This window comes from Schistocerca gregaria, chromosome 5 (assembly GCF_023897955.1).
Source record: "Schistocerca gregaria isolate iqSchGreg1 chromosome 5, iqSchGreg1.2, whole genome shotgun sequence".
Lineage (NCBI taxonomy): Eukaryota > Metazoa > Arthropoda > Insecta > Orthoptera > Acrididae > Schistocerca > Schistocerca gregaria.
This window is the reverse complement of record NC_064924.1, coordinates 501,071,390-501,083,437: the sequence shown is the minus strand read 5'-3', so window position 1 is coordinate 501,083,437 and position 12,048 is coordinate 501,071,390. Positions and strand designations below refer to the sequence as shown.

Here is a 12,048-nt window from a genome sequence, read left to right as displayed (position 1 = left end):
CGAGTCAAATGTTATGTGATTGTTAAAGTAGCACTTGAAACTGTACTGAATTCAGCATCGTATTGGAAAATCTTGGGCCCATTTGAACAAAATGGTTCAAATGGCTCTGAGCACTATGGGACTTAACAGCTATGGTCATCAGTCCCCTAAAACTCAGAACCACTTAAATCTAATTAATCTAAGGACATCACATAACACCCAGTCATCATGAGGCAGAGAAAATCCCTGACCCCGCCGGGAATCGAACCCGGGACCATTTGAACAAGAGTACCATTTGTTCAAACCTATTGATTACTCAGCACCATTATACACTTAAGCTCTTATCCTGACTGATCCATGCAAATAAAACAAATGTGGGATTTGAGAGTCTGCCACGATTCAAAAACTTAGTTCATTTCTCAAAAAACTAGTTTCAACAGTGACTCGTCATAATCAGGTTCCCCCCCCCCCCCCCCCCCTTCCTTTTAACTTAGGGACATATGAAATACAGATAGTTACACAATTGAACATTTTAGTTTTTAAATGACGTTTTCACCTACTCAATACCTAACACTTTTTACATATTTTACACATCACTACTTTGATAAACTGTTATGTGTTTCTGCTTCAGCATGTCATCTGTAGCACAAATGCCCACTGTTAATAAAATTTATGTTTGACCTTATATAATGCCTATATTCTGAAATGTCTGTATTTTGTGTCATTGTGTCTATAAAGTAAAGTTACAGTGAGTCTTAGAAAGAAACTGTGGGCGCAGTTAAACTGGCACCACAGTGATCAGGGATTTGAAACTATAGCAAGCACAGAGTAGACTTGTGTGAGTGTGGCACTATACAGCCTACAGTCACACTGAGGAAGATTGTCCTGACAGAAGACTCTTACATGGCTTGCAATCAATTGATGAGCAAGCAGTATACGTGGTAAAGTTGTGCTTCTTCCTGAAACAATGGATGGCACTGATGGCTGTGGATAGAGTTCACGTTTTTGTCACAGGTAACTAATAATTAAATTACTTGCATATGGTGATGGGCCAAAACATCATGACCACTATCCATCATGAGTATGTATGCCACTTGGTGGTGTTGCTGATAGTTGACACGGTAAGGAAAGTATATAAGCAGAGCAGAGGCAAATGGAGTATCATGCAAGGGATGATATGGGCTGTAAACAGGGAAATCCACTGACATTGCGACTTTGACAAACGACAAACTGTTATGGCACAGCACTTGGGAACAAACACCTCAGAGATTGCAAAGCTGGTCAGCTATTCTGATGCTACTGTTGTAATCATCTATGAAAAGTGGTTGAAGGATAGTGAAACCATGCATAGATGACACAGTGTTGGACATTCATGCCTCCCCATGGAAAATTGAGGTCAGAGGCCTGTCCGCCCTGTAAAGCAGGATAGATCATGATTTATGGCATCTCTGACAACGGAGCACAATGCTGGTGCAAGCACAAGTGTTTTGGCGCATAAGGTTCAGAGTATATTATTGTACATGGAACTTCACAACAGATGACCCCTAATGCTCCCAGGTTGACTCAATGACATCATCATTATGATGCAGTGGGAGCGGGATCATTGAAATTGTACTATGGATCATGGAAACCTGTTGTCTCACTAGATGAATCTTGTTTTTTGTTCCAGCAAATCAATGATCATGTCTAGATATGAGATCATCCACACAGACTAGTGCTGGAAACATGCGCTGTGTCATGAGCTACGGCCAGTGGGGGCAGCATTATGCTATGGAGGGCATTCCCCCAGGGTTTCCATCTGACCTGTTACCATGATATTTGTGGCCATGTGAACACAACTGCAGGCCATCTGCATCCCTTCACCTTGATGTCTTCCTCGACAGTGATGTTTGTAGCAGGATTATTTCTTTCTATCTGTGTCACAATGCGTGAATAGTGCTTCAGCAGCTTGAGTACATGACAGATGTCTTGGCCACCAAATGCGCCCGATGTGAACTGAACGCAATACATCTGTGACACTACTGGATGCCAATTCCACACCTGCAAACCAGTGGCCCAAAATTTATGGGAATTAGGTGACTTCTGCATAACATTCGGTGTCATAAACTTCTGGAAATCTACAAAGGACTTGTGCAAACCAGCCATGCAGAACCACTCCTTTACTGTGTTTTAAAGATAGATCAACTCTCTATTAGGCAGGTGATCGTAGTGTTTTGGCTCATAAGTTTTATTATATCTTTCATGAAAACATATTTATAATGAAATATTGTATCACAATGGTACACTGACAGGTGGAAAGATTCAAAATGAGAAGCATAGTGCCAGTACAAGCAAATAGTAAGAGACTATTGAGAGAGGGAGTTGAGACAATAGATAAATGAATCTGTTTGAATATCCACACCATAGAAATTAACATAAGTAAAAAATGACCCAATATTTTATACAATGGCCTTATCTGTAGTGAAGGTGGTGACTGATACCTAGGTGGCTGTCCCATGATAACAGCCAAGTGTCTCAGCAGTACTTTGTCTGTTATACAAATTTTCTCAAGCCAAATGAGACAAGAGACATGTCCTGGCTCCAACATTATGGACAACAGAGGAAGAATTATTGATCGAGTTCAAGCACACACAATCTCCAACTAAGATAAAATTCGAGGAACAGTCATCCATAGGCAAAGTATTGCTAATGGTCCATTGGAATTGGTAACTTTCCAGAAGAAGAACAAAACTGTGAATAGTCTTTACTAACGCGACATGGAGGTAAGGCAGCAGTTGACATCTGTGAAATGATCAAGATTCTAGAAGTGGAGATGCCGAGTTGCAGACAGGCACAATGAAAAAGACTTTCAGCCATAAAGGCCTTCGTCAACAAAACACACACACACACACACACACACACACACACACACACACACACACACACTGTGCTTTCAACCTCCAAACTGAAATATTTAAAGTGACAAAACACCGGCACTTGAAAAGCTCCAGGAAGACAGAATCAGCATGGCTTTGCCAGCAGACAAAGGGAATTCCACAGTCGTTATGCAGCAGATTGATTATGATGAGAAGGTTCAACAACTTCTGGAGAACCCTGCATAACGACGTCTGGAAAATGGACAAAATGACAAAAAAACTCATTGGAATTGACTGCAGGTAAGTGGTAATGGGTGACCCTCTTTCTCCAGTGGTTCCTATACTTATGGGGAAATTTACGGAGGAAGCATTAGAGATGACTAGATACAAACCTAAAAGCTTCTTCACATATGCAGATGGTTTCTTTATTAACTGGTCTCATGGTAGCGAAAGGATCAATGAGTTTTTGGATCAATTTAACTCATGCCACCCAAATATCAAGCTCACCATGGAACTGGGAAAGGATGGTCTGTGGCCATTTATGAATGTACTTGTCAAATGGAGAGCAGATGGGTCATTTGGCCACAATGTGTATCGCAAAACAACACATCCTGATTTATACCTGTAGACTAGTAGCCGTCATAACTCAACACAGAAGAATTGAGCTCTAAAGACACTTGTTCCCACAGTCACACACATTGTCGTACCTAGACAGTCAGATGTCAAAAATAGAGCGTCAATGCTCGGTCTTCTTCCAAAATTAATAAGTGGACAGTTTCACAACGCCTTTCAAACAGATATTCTGCAACGCGTCAGAGAAAAAGAACATGAGCAAGGACTGTGTCTTACCTGCCTTATGAGTAATCTACTTCTGCCAAGATCAACAGGATCCTCCTGAAACACATCATCTACCAAAATAAGAGGACTACTGAGAAATGTGAAAGATGACCTAGGTTTATGGAAACCATGAATTTATATGCACCTTGCCAAGGTGGTATGTCAAGCATTGGTCAAACAATTAGAACTGTAGACATCACCCACTAATAAAATCAGAGGCACACCTGGCTGAGACAGGCAACTGAATCAGCTATGGCAGAGTAATATCTGGAACTTAATGACATCATGATCTACGAAGAAATAAAGGTTCTGTCACAAACCTCCAGATACTGGGTGGTGGTGGTGGTTAGTGTTTAATGTCCCGTCGACAACGAGGTCATTAGAGACAGAGTGCAAGCTCGGGTTAGGGAAGGATTGGGAAGGAAATCGGCCGTGCGCTTTCAAAGGAACCACCCAGGCATTTGCCTGAAACGATTTAGGGAAATCACAGAAAACCTAAATCAGGATGGCTGGAGACAGGATTGGACCGTCGTCCTCCCAAATGCGAGTCCAGTGTGCTAACCACTGAGCCACCTCGCTCGGTTCCAGATACTTGGGCTGTGTTATAAGAGTGTCAATAGAGATAAAGATGGCAGAAATCCTCAAGTTAGCAACACTGGGTACCAACTCCGTAAAGCCTGGGATAGTGCATAGCAGTTGCAGCAGCAGCAGCACAACTCAGCAAAAAGAAGAACTGAGAATATGGGCATGGGTAACAAACCCCAGGCATAGCACCAGATGCACCACAATGAGACCAGAATGCCATATCCTTGTCAGGCATTTAAGACCAAAAGCAGAATGCCTGCTAGCAATCCATTCTGGAAATGGAACATCTCATGACAATTTTAGTAGGAACAGACTGCATATGGAGTACTTAGAACTTAATGGAGAAGGCAGGAAGTAAAAACACTGAACCCATCCTACTTAACTAGCAGTCTCACATAACACCACATGAAAACAGTTAGTCATGATGCCAAAATATTGAGCTTGGACAACGCTGATCCAGTAGAAACCCAACGCTTCAAGATGAAAATAGTAATAATAATAATAATAATTTAAGGTAAAATAACAAGTACACTGTTTTTGTTCTACTGTTTTTTCTTTTTTTTAATTCTGAAATAGTTTTTGGCTTATTAAGCCATTTTCAACAACCAAATAACTAGTACCTGGAAGAGACACTTGTTCTTAGTTAACCAAACATTATAGGCAAAGACACAATTACCTGCATAGAGTGCTTCTTAACATTGAAATTGCACTTTACATAATGGACAATGTTAAGCACAATAAATAATTAAACTACATAATATTAGAGGTTTCATGATCATAAAACAGTTTTTGTCTTGAGATTGGCAGAGAAATTGTTAAATTGAGTACTCTTCATTAATGCTGTGCAATAAACATGCTTTTTTTTTACATTGTAAAGTAAACTTTAGGCAATGGACAGTATTATACACAATAATTAGAATACATAATCTTACAGTATTATAGATTATATGGTTGCGATGCCATAGTTTGTGAGGCCGTGACACTGGTTGAGAACTATCTAACTGAGCACTAGTACCTTACATTGAACAACAAACATGTTTCACATTGTAAATAACATTTTTATGAAATGGGTAGTATATGAACATAGTACATGCTTAAAATATACAATATTAAGTTACTGTAAGTTATGTTGTTGAAGTTTGTGGGATGAGGAACAGGAGATTTGATTATGTTTTAATTTTGTGTAGCCATATACGTGATTGTGGGTGTGTGGCTGGTTGGCAGCATCACGTGAAGCTTAAACATGGGGATGCATTCAACTGTAATTCATCATTTAGACCAGCTGGGAGTTTTGAGCTAAATGTTTGTTTTCCTCAAGTGCTTCTAACAGGCTTAGTTTTCTTCCTTTGTTGGCTCTATGCAGTACTTGTCTGTGGACTTGGTATTTGTGCCCTTCTTTCAGCACATGTTTGGCAAAGGTGGAGTGTAATCTCCAGCTGCATTCATGTTCAACCAGTCTAGTTGGTATGGCCCTGCCTGTCTGACCAATATACAATTTGATACACTCATTGCAAGTTATTCAAGTTATTTTGTAGACAACACTGTTACTTAATAAATCTGTTTTGTCCTTACTGTTGAATAGGATATGGGCTGTAGGGCCTCTTACATAAAATGAAGATTTGTAATTACAGGACTTGAGGGTTTTAGCTTATTTGTCGGATAGCTTTCCTAAATATGGGATAGTACACCAGTTGGTTTTAGGTATGACTGTTGCTGCAGAGTAATCATACATGTAGGGAAGTAGGGTAACATTTTTCAAGGTTTTTTTTTCCCTCCAATTAATTCAGGGGTATGGCCATTGTTTGATGCAGTATGTTCAATGTGGCTAATTCTGTTTCAAATTTCTGTTTGAAAATTCTGTTCTGACACTGGTACGGATGTAAGATGATGTTCCGCAGAATGGAAGGCAGCATGTTTATGTGATATTGGGGGTTGTAAACATGAGGGTACTGCAGTGTCTGCTATAGTGAGTTTTCTGTTAATTTTAAAACTATGCACTGCAGGAAGGACACAAATAACAAGTCCACAGACAAGTACTACATACAGCCAACAAAGGAAGAAAATTAAGCCCATTAGAAGCACTTGGGGTAAGCAGACATTTGGCTCAAAACTCCCAGTTGGTTCTAAATGATCAATTACAGCTGAGCACATCCCCATATTTAAGCTTCACAGGATGCTATCAACCAGCCACATACCCACAAACCACCACAATGACATGCATGGCTACACAAAATTAAAACATGATAAAATCTCCTGTTCCTTATCCCCCCAAAATCAACAATATAACTTGTAATACATTAGTATTCTATATTTTCACTGTGTACTATGTTTAAATATTACCCATTTCATAAAAAATGTTATTTACAATGTAAAATATGTTCACTGCTCAATGTAAGGTACTAGTGCTCAGTTCGATAGTTCTCAACCAATGTCACAACCCTACAAACTAAGGCATCATAACCTTTTAAGCCATAATACCGTAGGATTCTATGTTCTAATTATTGTGTACAATACTGTCCATTGCCTTACGTTTATTTTACAATGTTAAAAATCATGTTTATTGCACAACGTAAATGAAGAGTGCTCAGGTTAACAGTTTCTCAGCTAACGAAAGAAAAAAAAATAAATAAAGAAAAATATAAATAAAAAATAAGAAACAACCATGCTCCATAATCATTTAACCTGTAATATTGTGTAGTTTACTTATTTATTGTGCTTAACACTGCTCATTGTGTAAAATGTAATTTCAACAATAAGAAGCAAGTTTGATGAATAACACTCTACGCAAGTGATTGTATTTTCGCCTATAATGTTTGGTAAACTAAAAAAGAGTACCCCTTCCTGATGCTGGTTATTTGTTTCCTGAAGATGGCCTAATAAGTTGAAAACTAGTTTGAAATAAACATAAATTGGCAGAACAAAAACACTGTACTTGTTATTTAACCTTAAATATGGAATTGTTCTACCAAGATGTAACAGGAGAATCCTTAATAATAATAATAATAATAATAATAATGCCTCCTGCAGCCAGTATAGAGTACATGAATGTGGGTAATTATACCAGAATTTCTCTTGAACTATGTTCCCCATGAAAACTGTATGGTGGAGTCATATAGTGTGACACGCAGTACTAATTGCTATTTACCCAAGCTGTTAACCACAGCAAAGCTGTTCACTTCACTGAATCTGTTGTATTATCTACTGACCTTGCTACTGTAATCAGATTTCTCTATTGGTGGTTGTTTTTGGACTACCTGCATGAGCTCATTATTAGGACTGTTAATATTTTTTAAGATATACTGATATTTTAAAAAATACCATTCTTGCCCAGATGTACAAAGAAAGTTTTGATACATCGTTAGAAAAACGTCACCATAGCGGCCTACAAAAGAATCGGCTCCACAATGTAAATATACTGCCATTTTTAAGAACTGTATATTTTAGTATTGATTTATTATCAGATATTCTGTACATCAACAAGCCAGCAGCCTGCTTACACTCTTAGAGTGAAAAAATTAAAGGAAAACGATGCACAGTCACACTTGGTGATAACCACTTTGCTAACAATGGTAACTGCATGGATGTTGCACAATAAAAGGTGCACAATGAGTCCGTTGTTCAGCTTCGTCTCATATCAGATATGTCAGGATATTTCATATTGACTTCCCTCTTTTTCATTTCTATAAATGCAAGTGACCTAGCAGTTGGAGTGTCAAAACTGCATGGTGAAGTTGAACATTGCAGTTTTTTGTTGGTAGCACCAAGAGCCAATTACATCAGCAGTTCCCCTCACATGTCTCTGCACAGACCAGTCTTGTCATTTAGATTTTTTCATCATTTTCTGCAACTGTTATTGAAGAATGCTGATGTGAAGAAATAATGAACTGGTTGTGTTAAAAAATTTTTTTCAGCTGAATCTATAGAAGGTGCTACAATGCAGATAAATTTTGTAGAAGAGACTGCTTTGAAAGCAAACCTATGTATGTTTTTTTGGAAAAACAGAGTATGTGACAAAGTAAGCAGTGAAATACATGGAAACTGATTACAGCAGAATAAAAAAGGCTAAAAAGTTTAAATACCTATGTGAAACAAAACAATCAAGTACTGTGGACAAAGACGCTACTTCAGCAAGTGCAAGGAAAATTGAAGTAGCTTATCAATCAACAGAAAATTCATATAACAAGAAATGTTTACCCATAAATGCAGAACTCCAGCACTACAGGATTATCATCAGACCAGAATGCCTTTATGCTTCAGAATGCCTTTTGTTACAAAGCAATTATGTGAAATAGCAAAGAAAGATAACAAAATAGTCTGGAAAATCTTGGGACCAAAATATGATAACAGGAAAAGCAAATTATGAAGTAATACAGAAGTTTACAAGTGAACAGAAGGAAACCAAACGCAATGAAGAAAAGACAATTTTTTTGACAAAAACCCAAAACATCAACAATGTGGATCAGAGAAATTAAAGCATACCTGAGGAAAATGAAAATAACAGATGAAAAAACAAAAAAAGAGAAAAGCTCACAGCAAAAGTAAAGTGTTTAAAGGATTTCCAGGGGGAAAAACAAAGAAAAAGACAGGTGCAAGTCCAACAGAAGAAAGAAGAGAGCAACACAGAAAGAATGAAAAACCAATGGAAAGAAAGAAGGGCGAAAAGAAACAGACACAAGGTATTTCGTGTGCTTCTCAGTAGGCCAAACCAATAAAACAAAACAACAACAATAAACTGAAATAGAATATTAATTTTATTTTAATTTGTAGCATAAACTCAATAACCACAACATCATGAAACATATAAAAATCTGCAAGTGAAATTTTAATTTAGAACTCAAGTGTTTCATTCACTCCATAACCTGATCTGCCTTTTATAAGTATCTCCTTGATCTGGCTTCAGCTAATACATGTAGTTACAGTTAACTATCCACATAATTTCAAATAAATTAAAGGACTAATTTACCTTTAGCCAATAATCTGATCCAGTAGTTGCATATATACGAGTATGCCATAAGCGAATCTGTGGTATTGTGTGGATTTGTTCTTCCACCAAATACAATCATATAGTCATCAGTTGTAATAGCAGAATGTAAAAATCTTGCCCGAGGCTAAAAATAATAAATTAATTCCACTGTAGTCAAAGTTACAATGAAATTACTGAATAACATGCATGATGCAGTGAACACCAATATTTTGAAAATGATCTTGTCTCAAATTATCACACTGTAATGAAATATTTACATCTAAGCATTAAAAGTCAAAGAAATAATTTTCAATAGAGTAATTTTAACATGCAAAAGTCTTTGTAACTTACCAAGAGGTCCGATGCTGGATTATAACCCTCAAAGGTTGGAAGTACTGACCACTTCTGTGATGGATAATGAAAAGAGTAGAGCTTATTTGATATAAATGAGCTGTTGAAATCAAATATATAGCCTCCGAATACATAGAAGCTTTCTGTTGGGTTATGGTATACAGTGCTATGGCCATAAATTCCTGCAGAAGGAAATGTTTGCATTAATTGAAATGTTACACAGCTTTTAAGAAAAGCAGCGTGTTTGGATTACAAAATTGCTTTCATGCGGCAGCAGGCACTGACAATCTTTATAATATTTAATACATGGTACAAAACAAAGCATCACAACCCTCAATGTTTAAAATACAATTTTACAGCAATCAATGACGTTTCTTAGTTTCCGAGTCACAGTCTTTTAAATTGCTTCACAAGGTCGTCTACTTTTTCACATTACATGCCACTTCATCCTTAATAATTTACACAATTAGAAAATAGCAGCAATAAAAGAATAATCCCGGTTATATTAACAGAAAGAGAGATAGGGCATTAAGTGAAACAAATAACAGAATCATGACAGCAAGTGTTATATTTCTTACCATCGTGAAAAGTTATTGGGTAAACTAACTTTTGTGTGTGTGTGTCTGTGTGTGTAAGTTTTTGCCTACTTTAGAACTGTGAAAAATATAAATCAGATAAAAGCAAACTTATTCTCTCCCATTTGCCCTTGCACATACAATAGGACACTCAAATTGCCTAGGCTGATAACACGACCATTATTCTAAGTAACTGATATAATAAGATAATACAGAAGGATAAAGAAAGAACATGGGATATTGTCCCAAGTTGATTTCTGATTAAAAACAGGATGAGGGAGTCTTCATCACAATGCATTAAAAGCTCCTTCCTAATAATTTGTGGATCAAGTTGGAAATTTTACAGAATAATTAAAGTGATTTAATATTCATCTCATTGTCTGTTAAAATAAAGTACAGAGTTATAGATAAACTAATCTCTTTTCTGAATATTTATTTGTGTAATTCATTTTGACCCTTCGGGATCATGAGTGACTTGTTCAGTACATCTTTTTTTCTTCCCATTCTCTCTTCTGTCTCTTGCTTCTCCTGGTTTTCTTTACTTCCACGATCTTAATTTTGATCCTGGTATCAATTCACCTGTGGCTACCACCATTATTTTATAGCTGAACCTATCCTGCAATGCTGCTGGTTGTCTTTGCAACATATCAACTAGTTGTCGGTACAGTAATTTTAACATGCAAAAATAGTTTTAACTCAACAAGAGGTTCATTGCTGCTGGATTACAGTCCTCAACTGCTAGAAGAACTGAGCATTTCTGTGATAGGTAATGAATGGAACAGAGCTTATTTGATATAAATAAGATATTAAAATCAAACAGAAAGAAACTTCCACATGGGAAAAATATATTAAAAACAAAGGTTTCCAAGACTTACCAAGCGGGAAAGCGCCGGCAGACAGGCACATGAACAAAACACACAAACACACACACAGAATTACGAGCTTTCGCAACTGGCAGTTGCTTCGTCAGGAAAGAGGGAAGGAGAGGGAAAAATGAAAGGATGTGGGTTTTAAGGGAGAGGGTAAGGAGTCATTCCAATCCCGGGAGTGGAAAGACTTCCCTTAGGGGAAAAAAAGGACAGGTGTACACTCGCGCACGCGCACACACACACACACACACACACATATCCATCCACACATACACAGGATATGTGCGGATGGATATGTGTGTGTGTGTGTGTGTGCGCGTGCGCGAGTGTACACCTGTCCTTTTTTTCCCCTAAGGGAAGTCTTTCCACTCCCGGGATTGGAATGACTCCTTACCCTCTCCCTTAAAACCCACATCCTTTCATTTTTCCCTCTCCTTCCCTCTTTCCTGACGAAGCAACTGCCAGTTGCGAAAGCTCGTAATTCTGTGTGTGTGTTTGTGTGTTTTGTTCATGTGCCTGTCTGCCGGCGCTTTCCCGCTTGGTAAGTCTTGGAATCTTAGATATTAAAATCAAATATACAGTGTCCAAATACAAAGGACTTTCTGCAGCATCTGCAATCCATCTATTATGCTCTTAGTAGTATATACATAGCTTATCCGTTACGTCCCCCCCCCCCCCCCCCCCCCCTCTCCCAGATACCAAAGGATGTGTTCATTCTCCACTACTCGACCTTCAACTTTCCAGTCACTATCTTCAACCATTACTTTATTCTTACCACACGCAATCTGAAAGCCAGGTATCATTGCAGATTTGGGTACATTTTTCAGTGCAGTTCCTGCATCTTCCTCTTTCTCATAGCAATGCTATATCATCTGAAAGAGCTACACAGTTTACAGTGGTATTTTGTTTTCCTTTGTATCCAATTTGTGCACTTCCAATAGTTATGGTTCTGTTCACCTGTCTCCAATGTCCAACCACTTCATTCAGCAATGAGTTGAAAAGAATCAATGTCTCTTCCTTGGTGAACTTCAGTC

General features: G+C 37.9%; 1 protein-coding gene across 2 annotated transcripts in view; it reads right to left on the bottom strand.

The window, feature by feature from the left end:
* Nucleotides 1-12,048, bottom strand: part of LOC126272042 (multiple epidermal growth factor-like domains protein 8) — a 371,715-nt gene that overhangs the window by 77,817 nt on the left and 281,850 nt on the right. For both annotated transcript variants that reach the window (XM_049974556.1, XM_049974557.1), the window contains exons 26-27: nucleotides 9,571-9,752; nucleotides 9,220-9,364 (exon numbers count right to left, since the gene is read on the bottom strand). In XM_049974556.1, the coding sequence (XP_049830513.1) occupies nucleotides 9,220-9,364; nucleotides 9,571-9,752 (327 nt within the window). The remainder of the gene's footprint in view (nucleotides 1-9,219; nucleotides 9,365-9,570; nucleotides 9,753-12,048) is intronic.